The following is a 21,169-nucleotide window of genomic DNA, read 5'->3' as shown; positions in this document are numbered from 1 at the left end:
CTTGCTAGAACATTTCATAATCTGAGGATCTCTCTATCACCACACTCTCTGCTACAATAAATCATATTTAATTTCAAAGCTACATTGACACATAGGAAGAGCTATTCCTTAGGGGAATAAGGGAGATTGATTGTAGGTCCTTCTTATCAAATGAAGGAAGTCTAGTCTTGGAGAAAATGACCAGAGCAAGCAAAGCCAGTCTGACAGGGCAGCAAAAGAACATTTAAATAGACAATGGATGCAGCTTTAGGCTTAAAAAAAAGAGAATGAGATCTCTGAGCAGGACACAGGCAGGAACCTGGGGCTGAGCATTGCAGCTGCCACAGCAGATTATAAACACAGGGGTTTCAGCATAATCAGAAGCTGAAGGTCACACCACTGCTGTTCCCGTTTGTTTCGCTCACGCTCACTCAATCTTTCACATCTGCCTCTCTCCTCCTTTCCCTGCATTCTCCTTTCTACCTATTTCCCTGTCTTTCTTTCGCTCACCTCTACAATTTCCTCCCTGTTCCTCTCCATCTTCTTTCTCCATCTAGACTGTCACCTTGCCTCATCCTGACTCCCTCCCTCCAAACCACTGCACCCAGCTGGGCGCTCTCCCCATCTTCCCCCAGGACAGTGGGCTTCCCCCCCTGGGTAAGTGGGACAGTCCCTCTCTGGCATGGCCACAGGCTGGCACTCACCCAGGCTCAATATTATGTTGCGGAGAAAATGGCAGGCTGCTGGCTCTTAGCAAATGGCAGCAGGGGACGCAGCAGGGAACACAGCAGGGGCATGAGAGCACACCGCATACAGGAAGAGGAGAAACAGAGAGAGGGAGGGAGTGGGAGATGAGGGCGCGAGAGAGAGGAGAGAGAAGGAGAGGAGTGTCATGATGAGAATGAGGGAGCGGAGATGGGACGAGCACTGCATGAAGAGCAATAAACAAGGAAAGGAGGTGAGAAGTAGCAGTGCGAGATGAAATGATTGCAGTAAGGTGAAAGACAGGGAGTGGCGAGGGGACCACAACCAGTGACAAGGAAAAGGGAAGAGGATAGAAGTTAGACTACACACGAGTGTGTGCTTCCCATTGCCAAACATCCTGTGTCAACAAAACAGCTTTTAACAGGAACAGTGGTCAAAGATGTCCCCATGATGAGAACTTGAAATGATTTCAGTCTAGCCTATGCCCAAAAGTGCAACAAAAATGTGCTTAGTCACACATCACATTGTGTCAAGGAGCACTGATTGCGCCTTCCCACTTCAAAACATGACCTAAGCGTATGGTCATCATTCCCAGGAAGATCACCTACTATGCAGAATACAGGAAAACAAGTCCAACCAATACAAGAGTCACCTAAGGACTAACAATTAGTATATCCTAGCTTGTTGAGTCAGTTTATCTGTGACATCTTTATGCAGAGTACAAGGGAATGTCACACCACTCCATAATCACCTATTGACTTCAAGATGTAGTATTTCCCATCTCACATGGCATAATTCCCTGCTAGGAAACAAACCATATATTCTTCAAACTTTAACATTTGATTGGGGTTCAAAGGGTACATACTCAGAGTATCAGGAAAGACATCATTCCTCTTGATAATGCTGAAATGAAAATCAATGGCATTCTTCAAACACCTAGATTGCCTGCTCACCTCAATGAACTGGTAAGAGAAACATGGGTGCTTTACTTTTTCTCTGTATAGGCCATGAGAATAAAACTCAAACTGAACCTCAAACCAAATAAACCAGCCTGACAGTGCAACTCACCTAATTTCATTAAAGAGGCCAGCAACACCCACAACGAGATCTCGAAAGGCACCTGTATGTGATGGTAATCTAGAGCCAGGACAGGGAAGGCCTTTTTTGTGTAGTTGGGACGGACGTGATTGCCTTCTATCCCTCTGCGGTCGTGTCCTCCGGTGTTGTCCTGAGCGCTGATGTCCGGTGAGCTGGCAGCTCCAAGCGTCAGTACGGTGCCCTCCAGAAATATCAATATCACCAGAAGTAGGAGTCCCCGCTCCAGAAAACTTTTGGAGCCAGTGGGTGAGTGTAAAGCTACCCGAACAGACATGTTGAAATTCGTTTTTAGAACTTAAAATAATTTAGGGGGGGGGGGGGAATTGTGAGCTGGAAATCGTGTAGTTAGCGTGTATTAAAACACTTCCCTCACTAGCAACTGGTTTTCCAAAGGACCGACAACATATCCACGTTCGACGACAGGCTGGCTAGCTAGCCAACTTTAGTGAGCTAGTTGAGATGGATGCAGCAGTTCCAGGTACTGTAGCACACTGGCTAACAACATTCGTGAAAGCAGGAAACGTAGAAAGTCCCCGAGCTAGCTATCCTTCCAGGCACCGAGAGCTCAAGACACGGCTACAGTGCTGTGTTAGCTAGCAAGTTACATACCCTCTCCTAAATACCTCAACTTTGACTTGAAAACTTGTTTCAGATACTGACAGCGTAGGTTAATCTCTTCCGTGAAAGATGTCATTGCTCACCGCCGACCGGTAAAAAGATGCGGCTCATACAATTCCTGTTCCACAAGAAGATAAATCTCATCGATACTGTCTGCGGTTACAGCTGACCGAAGTCCAATGTTGACCTTGAATGAAACGTTTAGAACTGTCACGTTGCAATTGTGGGGGGATCATAGATATTTGAACTGCATCCCATGCTTTCGCATCCGTGTATGCGCCGTACCCTGTCCCGACAAGACCTTATTTCAACTCAGTCAGTATGAGGAGCTGTGGCTCCATCACACCTTTTCTAGCTCCAACAGTGACTCCTTAAGGTTATCCCTCCTCAAATGTGCTCCTTGTAGTGTGATGTTAGCGAGATATATCTCAACCTTCAAAACGCACACCCTTTCGCGGAGGGAGGAGAATGGGGAGGGAACCCTTTTTTTTATTTTCGACCAGTGACATCTATTGGAGAGGAGGTCTTATATTATATTCAGGTATATTATATTCTTATGTTCACGTATGGAAAAACCATACATTTCCTGTTCAATAGTCTGACTAGGCCCAGTGGGTAATCGCGCCCATCACATGTGAACTGCTATGGCTGATCTACATGGATTGCAGGGCAGAACAAAGCCATGGATATCCTGAAGTATTTGGCATCTGTTGGAGCTGATTGCACCATAATCTCCATGTTATTTAAGTCTTCAATGTAGGCTAACTCAAAATGTACCTCTAGGATGAGAATATCTTGTTGTAAATACATTCGTTGAAGAGATAGCCAACTGGAATCTTTTTTTAAATTTTTTATGATTTTCAATTCAATGTCAACATTTTGTTATGGAAATGGTGTGAGTCCAGCCAAAAACATTTCACCACCCCTTCAATATCAAATGGGTGTTATATGGAAATAGGTGTGTTTTCTTGCGAGTACACCCAAAACATTTTGTCATCCATTTTGTAATTACAATAGGGCTATGCCTTGGGTGGTGACACTATGTCACGAATAGCATACTGTACACAACCTATTTTTGTTTGTTTACTTTGACCTTTAGGGTAGTCTGTCATTGTGTTTAGTGTCTCCCTGTAGCGCTTTAACCCCCACAGCTTGCCAAATACAGTTGTGCCATACCACTGAAGGTGTCTGGCTTGTAATTACTGTGGTGGGAAATGGTATGGTCATTGAGAGTGGTTTGCACCTAAAAAAAAATGAACTGCTCACAACAATTAGTGTAATAACACATATGAGGATGAGTAGATCGGATGCTGCTGCTGATTACCATTTTGGGTGTCATAAAGTATTTAAAGAAGGTGAAGGTAGTTGAAAAAGTGCTTTTTATAGGAAGCATTTTGAAGCACACGCTGATCATTGTGAACATTCTTATTCATTTACAGTGTTGTATATTGTACTGTAAAAGTTGTAATTAATCGAAGGGGATTAAGTAATGTAGCCTCTGTCTGACCTGCCAGCACCTGTATGCAGTCTATCACAAAGATAATAGCTGCATTAATAAGTTATGATGAATACCAATCAAATGCCTGTGTTGCTACACTTCATGCCTCTGGGGCTCGGGCACACACATTGGCATGGGGAACTAAGTGTCCTTGCATGCACCCTTGCACTCTGTTCCTGCAATGCCATAAAATATTGAAGTGCAGCACGATAGTGAGACACACACACACACACACACACACACACACACACACACACACACACACACACACACACACACACACACACGAGAGGTTTGCTGTGACTATTTTTAAAATACTTCTTCAAGTAATGTTGCACAATAGATTTTTCTAATTTGCTTGAGATAAAGAGTACTATAAAAGTCAGGTAATACACAAATTTTAAGGCCAGGAGAAAGTTAATTGAAATTGATTTCCACCATCCAAAATCTATTTGGATGGATATGAACAGTTGCATAAATGGCCCAGCTTACTTTTATGGGTCGTTCCATTCGATTTCAATCACTTTTCGACTGCACCCCTTTTGATTTGTACAAAACGTTCTATACATATTTTCCAATGGTAGAAGTGTTAAGAAAGTAACTTTTTGGACCTGAATGCCAAAACATTTAGGAGATAGAGGTCCTCATAGTTGACCCATGCATGTCTTCATCTCTGGAAAAGATAAACGATTGAGTTTGATATAACTGTATATTTCATAGTTTACAAACAGGGTTGTCAAACTTTTTTATTATTTATTTATTTTTTAATCTATTTTCTTTCAATTGTTTATCCTTAAATGTCAATTATCTAGCCACAGCATGCTCTTGAATACAGGGTGTCATGTTTTGGCTTATACATTTATTAAAATGGGAATACATTTGAAAATGCAACTTTCAAATGGTAGCACAAAGATGGTTGGAGGTCCACACATCAGAGAGTGTTGTTGACTTGAATGTGAATAACATGCATTTCCATTTAAGTCAAAATTCGAAGGTGGGTGGACCGGCGGCCATCTTTGTGGTAGTAATTGGGAGTTAAAAATTGTATTTAAATATCAATGGTGTACCAGCTAAATGACATTGGTCCGAAGGGATATGTCCATTCTATTAATTGTATTTCTATGATTGAAATGACACCCACCCTGTATTCAAGAGTAATCTGTGTCTCAACCAATGGCGGGCACAACACAAATACCTCAGATTATGTAAAATAGGGTCTAAAATACAACATATGTGAGCAAAAAAATCAGAGTTGATGTGTTTTTAGATCATTTGCGTTAAATGTAAAGAAAGAAATTATAAAATAGTTTGACAATCCTGTTTGTAAGCTTGATATTAAACTCCAGTGATGAAGACATTGATGTCTCATGGTAGGGTGGGGTATGTAAAATGGGTCAACTTTGCGCACCTCCATCTCCTAAATGTTTAAGCATTCAGGTTCAAAATGTAACTTTCTGACCACTTCACCATGGGCAAATACACTGCTCAAAAAAATAAAGGGAACACTTAAACAACACAATGTAACTCCAAGTCAATCACACTTCTGTGAAATCAAACTGTCCACTTAGGAAGCATCACTGATTGACAATACATTTCACATGCTGTTGTGCAAATGGATAGACAACAGGTGGAAATTATAGGCAATTAGCAAGACACCCCAATAAAGGAGTGGTTCTGCAGGTGGTGACCACAGACCACTTCTCAGTTCCTATGCTTCCTGGCTGATGTTTTGGTCACTTTTCAATGCTGGCGGTGCTTTCACTCTAGTGGTAGCATGAGTGAAAGCACTCACACAAGTGGCTCAGGTAGTGCAGCTCATCTGTGCTCTTCACAGATGAAAGCAGGTTCACACTGAGCACATGTGACAGACGTGACAGAGTCTGGAGACGCCGTGGAGAAAGTTCTGCTGCCTGCAACATCCTCCAGCATGACCGGTTTGGCGGTGGGTCAGTCATGGTGTGGGGTGGCATTTCTTTGGGGGGCCGCACAGCCCTCCATGTGCTCGCCAGAGGTAGCCTGACTGCCATTAGGTACCGAGATGAGATCCTCAGACCCCTTGTGAGACCATATGCTGGTGCGGTTGGCCCTGGGTTCCTCCTAATGCAAGACAATGCTAGACCTCATGTGGCTGGAGTGTGTCAGCAGTTCCTGCAAGAGGAAGGCATTGATGCTATGGACTGGCCCGCCCGTTCCCCAGACCTGAATCCAATTGAGCACATCTGGGACATCATGTCTCGCTCCATCCACCAACACCACGTTGCACCACAGACTGTCCAGGAGTTGGCGGATGCTTTAGTCCAGGTCTGGGAGGAGATCCCTCAGGAGACCATCCGCCACCTCATCAGGAGCATGCCCAGGTGTTGTAGGGAGGTCATACAGGCACGTGGAAGCCACACACACTACTGAGCCTCATTTTGACTTGTTTTAAGGACATTACAGCAAAGTTGGATCAGCCTGTAGTGTGGTTTTCCACTTTAATTTTGAGTGTGACTCCAAATCCAGACCTCCATGGGTTGATAAATTGGATTTCCATTGATTATTTTTGTGTGATTTTGTTGTCAGCACATTCAACTATGTAAAGAAAAAAGTATTTAATAAGATTATTTCATTCATTCAGATCTAGGATGTGTTATTTTAGTGTTCCCTTTATTATTTTGAGCAGTGTATGTATGGAAAGTTTCGTTCAACTCAAAAGGGGTGCAGTCAAAAAGTAATTGAAATCAAATTGAACGACCTTTATTCAAGGCGCTTTAGTCATGGCACGATGCTCTCATTTGCATAGTTTGGAAAGTTCATTACGTTTGCTCTCATTTCAATCATGGAGAGCAAAGCCAACATTTTGGCAAGTCTGGTCTATATTTGTACACATAAATGTGTACATTTATTCTCTCCTCTCTATTGTGGCTAAGGTCATGGTTTCCAGTGTTTGCTTCAAGGACTCAAATTGCTACAACATGACTCCAAACTACATCAAACACTTTGAGGAAATAAAAAGAGACGTCGTTTTGGTCCGTGGATATGAACCAAATTACCCAGGACGCTTAAGTTAAACACATGTTTGTCTTGTGTATTTTTTCAGCTTGGTTAGTGCAGATATGTACATTGTGGGTTTCAAAAGGCACATTAACCCAAAGGCCTCAGGGCTCAATTCTGAAATCTAATGTGCATTGGAACCAAGATAACCACAAGAAAAATATGATTGTTTGATGTCTTTTTGGATAATATTTTGTTACCTTTGAGCCTTGTTTTACAACCCTAACCCAATAAACTAAATTTTGTCACAAACATCACATGATTCTTTTAGAAACCAAATGACTCCAAATTTGCAAAGAACTTCACTAAACGAAAGCATTCCCTTCCATTTTCAGGTTACCAAAACCAAAGCCAATATAGCATGAAGCCTTTTTGGGGTCACATGATAGCTTTAAAGTGTATATTTTTTGCCTGTCTCTTCATGGAGTTAACAGGTCACCATGTCTTCTCATCCAACCACATAATGTGGAACAAAACAAGCCAATTACACCCAGGCAGCATTCCAACCTGCAGATGGGGACTGGGTGTGATTTCTAGCATGTTCCAATGAAGAAAAACAGGTGGGACTGACCATATGATTCAGACCCATAGACTTAGATAGACATCATATCATTGTATCTGATCCATTATGGCGTCTGTGAGAGGATGGGCAGCGCCATTGAGGCCATCTCCATTTTGAGGTAGTCAATTTTCTTCTACTACTACTTCTATGAGTTAGCAAACAAACTGAAACTGTGCATACTGCCACCTGGAGTGTGTTGTTTGAACAGGTATACATCCCAGGTTGGCGATTAACTGCTCACAAGTATAGTTCATTGGCTGATTCCTCCTGGTGACCTAGATGGAATTATGTGATCCTTCCTTAACCCATAGGAAATCCCACCCAGTTGACTACTCCAAATGGTGAAATTCCTCAGATTGATATGAAGTGTAGAAGTCAACTTTGTTCTAAGGGAAGAAAGAATCTGATTGGTTTAGGGGGCAGAACAATTTGATTGGTTTCTATGTAGTGGTCAGAGCCTGGTAATATCAGGACGTATGATGGGACATAAACCTTCCAACTTTAATGACTAATTTCTCTGAATGTGAAAAAAACCCATCACCAAATTCACTGGGAATACATTACATAGGATGAAGAAACAATACTCAGAGACGCAGCTCCATACTACTTGTCAGACACAGAGAACTGATACTCGTTGTTGGGGTGAAATTGGCGTGGGGTGTGGAGGGCTTATTCAACTAAATATTTTAAGTGATGAGCTGACTTACTGGTATATTTGAGACCTAGCTAGCTATGACGCAATGTTAGTATAGCTATCTCCTAGCCAACCAGCTCTGTTTAGCTTAGCACTTTACATTGCTTCCCTCGGGACAGCATAATTGTCCATCCCATTTGCTTTTTCATACAGCTTATTCAACTTAACATTTCAATAAAGCAAATGTTAGCTGACTTACTTGTATATTTGACACCTAGCTAGCTAGCTAGTGTCATGACGTGGCCCTTTCTGGGTATAGATCATGGCTTCCCACTCTCTCCTACACCCAGGTTCTGTTATCTCAGGTTGTAAATTCCTGGAGGAGACTGTCTCTCACTGGCCATGCAGAAAGAGAGACACAGAGAGAACAAAGGATTTCACATGGCAAACTCCTAAATCCCCAAAATGAGAATATGAAACAAAATGTCTACTTGTGGGAATGGTCCGTGGACACTTAAGGGACGGGTATGACGAGTGTGTTTCATTTGGTGACCTCAGAGAGGACAGGAAACACACATAACTGTGTACATTGTGTACATTGTGTAATTTCTCAATTATGGAGTTTGCATCTAATTCTTGTATAAAATGAATGAGTAAAGATGAAACTATTTGTGAAATGATGTAATGTGATGTCAAACCTTTAATGTGGGAGAATTGTATTCCCTTTTAAAGTTTAACTAAGTCATTGGCCTGCCCCCATGAGCACAGACATGATCAGGCGTAATTTTCTATTGTTATGAATAAAAACCCCTCCTGAGGATATCCTCTTCAGACCACGCATACCTCGGTGGAAACTGAGGTGGCACAGGTTTGAGTTTAGACTAAGCAAACCCACAGCGTGAGCTGTGGTTGCGAATAGTTTAGACCACGCGTAACTCGGTGGAAACTGAGGTGGCACAGGTTTGAGTTTAGACTAAGCAAACCCACAGCGTGAGCTGTGGTTGCGAATAGTTATTGAATTCCTAACCATACCACATGGAGCATTGGCTACACAGCTGGAAATGGTTCAACTCTGAGACTATCGATCCCTACAGAATAAGAGCAAATCTTAGATACTAATTACTAGTCTGCAACTAGAAATTATGTAAACCTGGGATGCGATTACCGACAACCACCGAAACATCTAAATTATGAGCACATTTCTGAATGGTACTCTGAAGTATCAATTCTAACCACAAAAGACTTTGATCTTCAGGGAAACAGAAAGAAACTCGGATGAACTCTCCAGCAGATGGACTGACGATTCCAACAGAGAACACGACACATGGGCGTAAATATATATATTGATTGCAATTATCCCGAATGAGTGAGTGTTCATGTGCAAAGGGTTAGCATTTCAATCAATATAATTATAGTAGTATAGTGTGTAGTGATCTTTTTTGTCTTTCCCGCTCTTGCTCAGTCCACACCCACTTCCCTGTGTCCACCAAGCCGTCATATCGGCTTAGCCCACTAGGGAATCTTCCTTATCATTTGTTAGTAAAATATCTATTGTTGTTTGTTTATGCATTTCTGTGATTATTTAGTTAGTTAGTAAATAAATGATTAAGCCAATTGGTGTATGGATGATTTATAGTAAAGGCTGGGTTCATGTTGATAACCAACAATTTACGAAGTTTGGAATGAGACTGACATGAGGTAAATAATAATTCATAATTAATAAGAAGACTAATTGATCAGATATTAAAATATCTGAAGACTTATATTAGGAAAATTATAACTTTGTAATCTTAAGATTTTCCTTGGTGCCCCGACTTCCTAGTTAATTACATTTACATGATTAGTTTAATCACGTAATAATAATTACAGAGAATTGATTCGATAAAATAGCAGTCTTCACTTTTAATGATGCCAAAGACATGACACTAGGTAGCTCTATTAATTCAGCATGAGTAGCTAAGAGGTTGCTAAATGTTTAGCTAGCTTTCTCTGTTTAGCTTTGCATGTTGCTGCTAGCTTGCTACCAGAGACCAGTTGTATCTTAGAGATATTGTAAAATTTGTCTGACTACTGTAACATAATAATGATTTCAAAATATTACAACTTTTAACTCAAAGTTTTATTTACAAGATTTTCAGTTCAAACCTCCACCATGTTTTTAAAAGTTGTGCATCTGTTAAACTCCGCCCATTGACCTTTTAGAAACCAATCGGATTTGTTTTGCACTAAAACAATCTGATTCTTTCTGCCCTTGGAACAAAGTTGACTAAACTTTATGTCAACCTGCAGCGCTGCCCATGCTAAAACAGGCTTTTGGGCACTAGAGTCCTCTATCTATCTCTATGTTCAGACCATTTTTTTTTTGTAGCTACCAAAGCCACTGTTTCTATACCCCCCACGGTGTATGTGGCGTCGATATGGAAAACATTATTTCTAAACAGCACTGTAGGACCATGCTCACACACTCATGAAAAAATGAACAACTCACACACTTCGACACAAACAAATAAATACACACCGTACTCATAGAAATAGCCTATGCCCTAAGCCTACGTCATTGAAAACAGGTCAGCAACTAAAAAATTATAATAATCGTAACCTTGAGTAGACAGTGTGCTGTTTTGTAAAGCCTGATGAAATAATAACAACAATATTCACATTCATTGTGTTGCCTGCTTTATTTACCCCACATGGCCGGGCCGTTGTGAGATCATGCTTAGATACCATCTAACGTCTAAGCACTAATGTGATTTTGACTGGGCTACGTCAAGAGACCTTTTCATTAGTGGCAAACCACAAGATCCCTGGCAAACTGCTAGCCTGGTAAAACCAGACTGAACGCTGTGCTCAAGTTAAACAATGGTGAGCGTAGCATTCAAATTGGTTTAACCAGGCTAGCAGACTGGTACCGTCTCATCCTATCCACAACATGCAGCCTAGTAATCATGACCCCTCAGACTGTGTTCAGTTTGAAAAACAAATGCTGTCATGTCATGCCACGTTGTCATTGTCTCCTGATGTAAGCACTGTGCTCACTGACAAGCCCTGACAACATGTCTAAAATAATGTCAGTCACCATAATATTGTGACAGCATGAAACGAAAATAGACTGTGGAGATAACGATGGTGGTTTGTCGAGATGCTCAAACAACAGTCTACACTTCAGTGCATTTCAGAGTAATGTATCCTACATTCCATTTAAGTTGCATTTTCACTTAGTCTCCCATTGACGTCAATGCCTGACTAAGGGAACATTTTGGAAGTTTGAATTGTCTCTTAAGAGTGAGAGTTGTTCTTCCAATGTAGAATACATTTCCTCATGAACCTATTATATCTGTTCAGTTATATAACCATTAATACCAATTCATATAATTTCCCATTAAGATTCACAGGGGTTGTTCTTAGAGAGTAATAGAGGCCTCCTGGTATTTTTCCCATGACCACAGAGCATAGTTAATGTATACTGAAAATACATATAAACCCAACATGTAAATTGTTGGTTCCATGTTTTCATGAGATTAAATAAAATATTCCACACATTTTCCATATGCACAAAAAGCTTATTTCTCTCAAATTTTGTGTACAAATTTGGTTAAATCCATGTTAGTGAGCATTTATCCTTTGCCAAGATAACCCATCCATCCACCTGATAGGTGTGGCATATCAAGAAGCTGATTAAACAGCATGAAGTCTTCCGACTAGCTTGGAAAGACAGTACCGTGCAGTATCGAAGAGCCCTCATTGCTGCTCGATCGTCCTATTTTTCCAACTTAATTGAGGAGAATAAAAACAATCCAAAATGGATTTTTAATACTGTCGTAAAGCTAACTTAAAAGCTGCATTCCCCAAGAGAGGATAGCTTTCACTTCAGCAGTGAAAAATTCATGAACTTCTTTGACGAAAAGATCATGATCATTAGAAAGCAAATTAGGGACTCCTCTTTAAATCTGCATATTTCTCCAAAGCTCAGTTGTCCTGAGTCTGCACAACACTGCCAGGACCTAGGATCAAGGGAGACACAAACGTTTTTTTTAATCCTATATCTCTTGACACATTCATGAAAATAGTAATGGCCTCTAAACCTTCAAGCTGCATACTGGACCCTATTCCAACTAAACTACTGAAAGAGCTGCTTCCTGTGCTTGGCCCTCCTATGTTGAATATAAAAAATGTCTCCCTATCCACCAGATGTGTTCCAAACTCACTAAAAGTGGCAGTAATAAAGCCTCTCTTGAAAAATCCAAACCTAGACCCAGAAAATATAAAAAACTATTGGCCTATATCGAATCTCCCATTCCTCTCAAAATGTTTTGAAAAAGCTGTTGCACAGCAACTCACTGCCTTCCTGAAGACAAACAATGTATATGAAACGCTTCAGTCTGGTTTTAAACCCCATCATAGCACTGAGACTGCACTCATGAAGGTGGTAAATTACCTTTTAATGGCGTCAGATCAAGGCTCTGCATCTGTCCTCGTGCTCCTAGACCTTAGTGCTGCTTTTGACACCATCGATCATCACATTCTTTTGGAGAGATTGTAAACCCAGATTGGTCTACACGGACAAGTTTTGGCCTGGTTTAGATCTTATCTGTCAGAAAGATATCAGTTTGTCTCTGTGGATGGTTTGTCCTCTGACAAATCAACTGTAAGTTTCGGTGTTCCTCAAGGTTCCATTTTAGGACCACTATTGTTTTCACTATATATTTTACCTCTTGGTGATGTCATTCGGAAACATAATGTTAACTTTCACTGCTACTGTATGCGGACGACACACAGCTGTACATTTCGATGAAACATGGTGAAACCCAAAAATTGCCCTCCCTGGAAGCCAGTGTTTCAGACATAAGGAAGTAGATGGCGGCAAATGTTTTACTTTTAAACTCGGACAAAATATAGATGCTAGTTCTGGTCCCAAGAAACAAAGAGATCTTCTGTTGGATCTGACAATTAATGTTGGTGGTTGTACAGTTGTCTCAGATAAAACTGTGAAGGACCTCGGCGTTACTCTGGACCCTGATCTCTCTTTTGACGAACATATCAAGACAATTTCAAGGATAGCTTTTTTCCATCTTCGTAAAATTGCAAAAATCTGAAACTTTCTGTCCAAAAATGATGCAGCAAAGTTAATCCATGCTTTTGTCACTTCTAGATTAGACTACTGCAATGGTCTACTTTCCGGCTACCCGGATAAAGCACTAAATAAACTTCAGTTAGTGCTAAACACGGCTGCTAGAATCTTGACTAGAACCCAAAAATGTGATCATATTACTCCAGTGCTAGCCTCTCTACACTGGCTTCCTGTTAAGGCTAGGGCTGGTTTTAATGTTTTACTGCTAACCTACAAAGCATTACATGGGCTTGCTCCTACCCATCTTTCCGATTTGGTCCTGCCGTACATACCTACACGTATGCTACGGTCACAAGATGCAGGCCTCCTTACTGTCCCTAGACTTTCTAAGCAAACAGCTGGAGGCAGGGCTTTCTCCTATAGAGCTCTATTATTATGGAATGGTCTGCCTATCCATGTGAGAGACGTGGACTCAGTCTCAACCTTTAAGTCTTTATTGAAGACTCATCTCTTCAGTAAGTCCTATGATTGAGTGTAGTCTGGCCCAGGGGTGTGAAGGTGAACCTAAAGGCACTGGAGCAACGAACCGCCCTTGCTGTCTCTGCCTGGCCGGTTCCCCTCTCTCCACCGGGATTCTCTGCCTCTAACCCTATTACGGGGACTGAGTCACTGGCTTACTGGTGCTCTTCCATGCCATCCCATGAGGGGTGCATCACTTGAGTGGGTTGAGTCACTGACATGATCTTCCTGTCCATTTTTGGCGCCCCCCCTCAGGTTCGTGTCGTGGTGGAGATCTTCGTGGGCTATACTCGGCCTTGTCTCAGGGTAGTAAGTTGGTGGTTGAAGATATCCTTCTAGTGGTGTGGGGGCTGTGCTTTGGCAAAGTGGGTGGGGTTATATCCTGCCTGGTTGGCCCTGTCCGGGGGTATCGTTGTATAGGGCCACAGTGTCTCCCAACCCCTCCTGTCTCAGCCTCCAGTATTTATGCTGCAATAGTTTATGTGTCGGGGGCTAGGATAAGTCTGTTATATCTGGAGTATTTATCCTGTCTTATCCAGTGTCCTGTGTGAATTTAAGTGTGCTCCCTCTAATTCTCTCTCTTTCTCTCTTCTCTCAGAGGACCTGAGCCCTAGGACCATGCCTCAGGACTACCTGGCCTGATGACTCCTTGCTGTCCCAGTCCACCTGGTCGTGCTACTGCTCCAGTTTCAACTTTGAACCCTGACCTGTTCACCGGACGTGCTTCCTTGTCCCAGATCTGCTGTTTTCGAGTCTCTCTCTCTACCGCACCTGCTGTCTTGAAATCTGAATGATCAGCTATAAGAAGCCAACTGACATTTACTCCTGAGGTGCTGACCTGGTACACCCTCTACAAACACTGTGATTATTATTATTTGAACCTGCTGGTCATCTATGAACGTTTGAACATCTTAGCCATGTACTGTTATAATCTCCACCCAGCAGAGACAGAAGAGCCTGGTTCTGGCCTTTCTAGGGAGTTTTTCCTAGCCACTGTGCTTCTACATCTGCATTGCTTGTTGTTTGGGGTTTTAGGCTGGGTTTCTGTATAGCACTTTGTGACATTAGCTGATGTAAAAGGGGCTTTATAAATACATTTGATTGATTGATTGATTGATTGATTGATTGATCATTACACAGGTGCACCTGGTGCTGGGGACAATGAAAGGCCACTCTAAAATGTACAGTTTCGCCACAACACAATGCCGCAGATGTCTCAACTTTTGAGGAAGTGTACAATTGACATGCTGACTGCAGGAATGTCCACAGAGCTGTTGCCAGAGAATTTAATGTTAATTTCTCTACCATAAGCCGCCTCCAATGTCATTTTAGAGAATTTGGCTGTACATCCAACCGGCCTCACAACCGCAAACCACATGTAACAACGGCAGCCAAGGACCTTCACATCCGGCTTCTTCACCTGCGGGATTGTCTGAGACCAGCCACCCAGACAGCTGATGAAACTGAGGAGTATTTCTGTCTGTAATAAAGCCTTTTGTGGTGAAAAACTCATTCTGATTGGCTGGGCCTATTTCCCCAGTTAGTGGAACTGGCTCCCAAGTGGGTGGACCTATGCCCTCCCAGGCCCACCCATGGTTGCGCCCCTGCCCAGTCGTGTGAAATCCATAGATTAGGGCCTAATTCATTTATTTCAATTTACTGATTTCCTTATATGAACTGAAACTCAGTAAATTGTTTAAATTGTTGCATGTTGCGTTTATATTTTTGTTCAGTATATGTATACAGTATGGCTTATTATATGTTGGGGTGGCAGGTAGCCTAGTGGCTAGAGTGTTGGGCCAGTAACTGAAAGGTTGCTAGATCGGATCCCTGAGCTGACAAGGTAAAAATCTGTCGTTCTGCTCCTGAACAAGGCAGTTAACTCACTGTTCCTAGGCCATCATTGTAAATAAGAATTTGTTCTTAACTGACTTGCCTAGTTAAATATAGGTTAAATAAATCAAATCAAAATGTTGGCTCGGGGCCAGCAGATAAGGTACTGTATTAGAGTTGCATGGTAACATGTCAGCCTCAGGTTAGTATTAGCACTAAGGTGTATGTGGAATGATCATTGTCTGTCAATAAAGCACAAATTGGGACAGCTTGGGGAAATTTCTGTGTGTTGTTTTGCCCACCTTTTTCCTTTCACTGAAACCAATGAATGTCAATTATTATCTCCTTGTTCTTCATATCAAGAGCTATCTCAATACTGACTGGTAACTGGAAATGCAGGTTATGCAAGGCAATGGCAACAGATAGAAAGACAATGTCATTTGCATAAGCCCCTAACTGAATGAGCCAGATTCTGATGCATTCTGGCATTAATTTGTTTGCAGAATGAGAGGTGTGTCTCACGCCCGCTGGCTCTGCTCTCCACTGCAGCATGTAATACAGCTGTTAGAAACTCGATTCAACACCCCATTTCTAATCTCATACACATCTATTCACTCTCTCTCTCTCTCTCTCTCTCTCTCTCTCTCTCTCTCTCTCTCTCACACACACAGACACGCACACATATACACAGACACAAACATTTATTCATGACCACACATCATGCACACAATTAAACAAGAAGTACTGTGGTGTTGATTCTCAAATAAGGCCCAAAAAGGGCATTTTCTCATCCAATACAGTTCAAATGCCAATGGTTGTTACTGGTTTATTAGCACTGCCTCCCCAAGTCCCAAAAATGTCCATGTGAATATGTGCACTTGCATATTTCTACCTGAAGATGGCACTACCTGCCCAAGCAGGCTACATTTCTCATCTGTGACTTCAGAACTGTCTTTTTACTACCGTTTACATCTCTTCACATCTCTGCATGAACTCAAGGAAAAGCAAAGACTGGAAGCTTTCTAGTTAAGTTATATTTATATTGTTATATTGTGTGTAGTAATATGAAATTATCATCATATCTGTCCCTTACAAGTGAAGTATACACTACAGGTCAAAAGTTTTAGAACACTTACTCATTCAAGGGTTTTTCTTTACTTTTACTATGTTCTACATTGTAGAATAATAGTGAAGACATGAAAACTATGAAATAACACATATGGAATCATGTAGTAACCAAAAAAGTGTTAAACAAATCAAAATATATTTTGTATTTGAGTTTCTTCAAATAGCCACCCTTTGCCTTGATGACAGCTTTGCACACTCTTGGCATTCTCTCAACCAGCTTCATGAGATAGTCACCTAGAATGCATTTCAATTAACAGGTGTTCCTTCTTAATAGTTAATTTGTGGAATTTCTTTCCTTCTTAATGCGTTTGAGCCAATCAGTTGTGTTGTGACAGGGTGGGGGGGTATACAGAAAATAGCCCTATTTGGTAAAAGACCAAGTCCATATTATGGCAAGAACAGCTCAAATAAGCAAAGAGAGACGATAGTTCATCATTACTTTAAGACATGAAGGTCAGTCTATGTGGAACATTTCAAGAACTTTGAACGTTTCTTCAAGTGCAATCGCAAAAACCATCATGCGCTATGATGAAACTGGGTCTCATGAGGACCGCCACAGGAATGGAAGACCCAGAGTTACCTCTGCTGCAGAGGATAAGTTCATTAGAGTTAACGGCACCTCAGAAATTGCAGCCCAAATTAATGCTTCACAGAGTTCAAGTAACAGACACATCTCAACATCTACTGTTCAGAGGAGACTACGTGAATCAGGCCTTCATGGTCGAATTGCTGCAAAGAAACCACTACTAAAGGACACCAATAAGAAGAAGAGACTTGCTTGGGCCAAGAAACACTATTTACATTTAAGTCATTTAAGTCATTTAAGTGCACTATCAATGGATATTAGACCTGTGGAAATGTGTCCTTTGGTCTGGAGTCCAAATTGGAGATTTTTGGTTCTAACCGCCGTGTCTTTGTGAGATGCGGTGTGGGTGAATGGATGATCTCTGCGTATGTAAATTCCCACCATAAAGCATGGAGGAGAAGGTGTTATGGTGTGGGGGCGCTTTGCTGGTGATATTGTCTGTGATTTATTTAGAATTCAAGGCACACTTAACCAGCATAGCTACCGCAGCATTCTGCAGTGATACGCCATCCCATCTGTTTTGAGCTTAATGGGACTGTCATCTGTTTTTCAACAGGACAATGACACAACACACCTCCACGCTGTGTAAGGACTATTTTTACCAAGGAGAGTGATGGAGTGCTGTATCAGATGACCTGGCCTCCACAATCCCCTGACCTCAACCAAATTGAGATGGTTTTGGATGAGTCGGACTGCAGAGTGAAGGAAAAGCAGCCAAGTGCTCAGCATATGTGGGAACTCCTTCAAGACTGTTGGAAAAACATTCCTCGTGAAGCTGGTTGAGAGAATGCCAAGAATGTGCAATGCTGTCATCAAGGCAAAGGGTGGCTATTTGAAGAATCTCAAATATAAAATGTATTTTGATTGGTTTAACACTTTTTTTGGTTACTACATGATTCCATATGTGTTAGTTCATAATTTTGATGTCTTCACTATTATTCTACAATGTAGAACATAGTAAAAATAAAGAAAAACTCTTGAACGAGTAGGTGTTCTAAAACTTTTAACCTGTAGTGTACATTTACAGCTCATTCTCAAAAACTCAAACCGAGGATGTAACAGTGGGGGACTCAATTTTACTGAGGAAGACCATTTAAGCGTGCTGTATATCTTAACTGTGCAAACAAGTTTCAGATGTGTGGCCCGACTGAAAATGAAATATTGCAAGGCCTTTTTGTGGCACTTTTCTCACGTTTGAATAAAATCAATTGTGATTGCTGAACCAAGGCTATGTTTTGTCAGTCAGACCTGTACGGCATCCATATTAGGAAGGACAAACTGATGGAGTTTGGTCTGACAATTGAGGAAGTTCCTAATATGGATACCGTAAAACAGCAGTTTCCAAGGTGTTCCTCTGTTCAGTTTATGCTCCAGGCAAACCTTTGCCTACGGGGGTGACCCATAACTCTTTCCTCAGTACCGTGAGAGGTGTGCTCGCTCAGCGATTCTGCTATAAGGCCACATCTGGTATCCCTATTGAGATTAGGGAGGGAGCTTAGGCTTTGAAGTTTAAAGCGGGAGGTAGGCTAAGAAGTGCTGAGAGCCATTTTAGCCCAGTATGCATCACATTCTATTCCATGTAAGTTGGCACTTGAAAGTTTTGGACTCTCACTCTAAATCTTGGGATATATGGGTGTGTATTCTTTCTGCCCCCAAGGATGTAGAGAATAAAATAGGGATTATTTCTCAGTGATCTCTATGCGGAAAGTTTTCCAGCCAACTTGATGTTGAGACATTGAATTTTACTAATATCCACTAGAGGGCATCGTTGACCCCCTTGTTGTCATGATGGGCTCGCTTAGGAACATCTGCTGGAGTTATGACTTCATCCTCTAGGCCAAGGATGAGAGGGAGACAGTTTACCTCAGTCGCGCCTGCTCCAAGGTCAGTTTTCATATGAGCTGTATATCACCACTCCTCTGGACATTTCTTTCAGAAAACATGAGCTTCTGATATCACCAATTAGAAAGTCTCTCACAATCTCAAGAACGCACACAGACACACATACACTGAGTGTACAAAACATTAGGAATACCTTCCTTATTTTGAGTTGTACCCCCTTTCACCCTCAGAACAGCCTCAATGCATCATGGCATGGACTCTACAAGGTGTTGAAAGCGTTCCACAAGGATGTTGGCCCATGTGGACTCCAATGCTTCCCACAGTTGTGTCAAGTTGGCTGTATGTCCTTTTGGTGGTGGACCATTCTTGATACACATGGGAAACTGTGAAAAACCCAAAGGGCTGCACTTCTTGACACACTTGACACACCGGTGTGCCTGGCACCTACTACCATACTCACTTCAACGGCACTTAAATATTTTGTCTTGCCCATTCACCGGTTTAGGGTAAGAGCGGGAATGGGGTTAGGATACGAACCCGGTTTAGGGTAAGGGTGTGTTTGGTGTTAGGATACGAACCCGGTTTAGGGTAAGGTTGGGGTTTGGATACGAACCCGGTTTAGGGTAAGGGCGGGATTGGCGTTAGGATACGAACCCGGTTTAGGGTAAGAGTGGGGTTTGGATACGAACCCGGTTTAGGGTAAGGGCGGGAATGGGGTTTGGATACGAACCCGGTTTAGGGTAAGGGCGGGATTGGCGTTAGGATACGAACCCGGTTTAGGGTAAGGGTGGGATTGGGGTTAGGATACGAACCCAGTTTAGGGTAAGGGTGGGATTGGCGTTAGGATACGAACCCGGTTTAGGGTAAGGGTGGGATTGGGGTTAGGATACGAACCCGGTTTAGGGTAAGGGTGGGATTGGCTTTAGGATACGAACCCGGTTTAGGGTAAGGGTGGGATTGGCGTTAGGATATGAACCCGGTTTAGGGTAAGGGTGGGATATGCGTTAGGATACGAACCCGGTTTAGGGTAATAGCGGGAATGCGGTTAGGATATGAACCCGGTGTAGGGTAAGGGTGGGATTGGCGTTAGGATATGAACCCGGTTTAGGGTAAGGGTGGGATATGCGTTAGGATCCGAACCCGCTTTAGGGTAATAGTGGGAATGCGGTTAGGATACAAACCCGGTGTAGGGTAAGGGTGGGATTGGCGTTAGGATACAAACCCGGTTTAGGGTAATAGCGGGAATGGGGTTAGGATACGAAATGGGGTTAGGATACGAACCCGGTTTAGGGTAAGGGTGGGATTGGCTTTAGGATACGAACCCGGTTTAGGGTAAGGGTGGGATTGGCTTTAGGATACGAACCCGGTTTAGGGTAAGGGGTAGGATAAGGGTCTTTTTTGGTTCAAGTGAGCACTTTTTTCCCCCAATAGTTTATTGCTTGTATGTGTTTGTGGGGGTGGGGTAAGGGTAGACTGAAAGATGGTGATGACTAGAGGAAGGGTGTTACAGAGACTTGGAGCAGCCCTGGAGAAGCCCCTGTCACATAAGCTCTGGAGCTACGACCTGGGGATGACAAGGTGTCCTGCTGTGGTGGAATGTAGTGATAGGGGAGAAGAAGGTCTGAGAGGTAAGGGAGACAAGTTGGTCAAAAGGAGGATCTTGTAATCAATGCGCTGGGAGACCGGGAGCCAATGGAGTTCCCTGAGGGCAGGGGTGATGTGTTGCCAGGACTTGAGTGGGTGAGTCAGGCTGCAGAGCTTTGAACCATTTGGAGCTTGTGGAGGGAGCTTGAGTTGATTCTAACAATTCTAACACGCCTTTTATTATTCTAACGATCAAATGATTCATCTTTTCCCATGACTAAGGGCTCCTAACCCCAGGCAGCGGATGTGTGTCGGTGTAAACGTGATGACAGGATTAACTAGCTGCTACCGCAGGGTTGAGGAAACTGGACTCCTGCTGTTCTATGGCTGGCTGTGATGAGCCTGACCACAAACACTCATTCTGGACCCAAAACCACAGGGCTGGTGTTGGGAGGTTGGGGCAAGCACAAGCAGGAGATAAA

The 21,169-nt window shown here is 42.4% G+C and overlaps 1 protein-coding gene and 1 long non-coding RNA gene across 2 annotated transcripts in view; one reads left to right on the top strand and one right to left on the bottom strand.

Annotated features, from left to right (window-relative positions):
• Positions 1–2,848, bottom strand: part of LOC106582892 (sodium/hydrogen exchanger 1) — a 42,496-nt gene extending 39,648 nt beyond the window's left edge. The window contains exon 1 of the mRNA XM_014166485.3: positions 1,753–2,848. Coding sequence (XP_014021960.1) covers positions 1,753–2,056 — 304 coding nt within the window. The 5' untranslated portion in view covers positions 2,057–2,848. The remainder of the gene's footprint in view (positions 1–1,752) is intronic.
• LOC145861137 (uncharacterized) lies at positions 1,864–15,826 on the top strand. The gene is made up of 2 exons (XR_014380975.1): positions 1,864–2,028; positions 14,313–15,826. It is a non-coding gene; the product is annotated as an uncharacterized LOC145861137 (long non-coding RNA).
• Positions 15,827–21,169: the final 5,343 nt, after the last annotated feature.

This window comes from Salmo salar, chromosome 02 (assembly GCF_965601325.2).
Source record: "Salmo salar chromosome 02, fSalSal1, whole genome shotgun sequence".
Taxonomy (NCBI): domain Eukaryota; kingdom Metazoa; phylum Chordata; class Actinopteri; order Salmoniformes; family Salmonidae; genus Salmo; species Salmo salar.
Note: the sequence above shows the minus strand (reverse complement) of the source record. Positions and strands in the feature narration are given on the sequence as shown.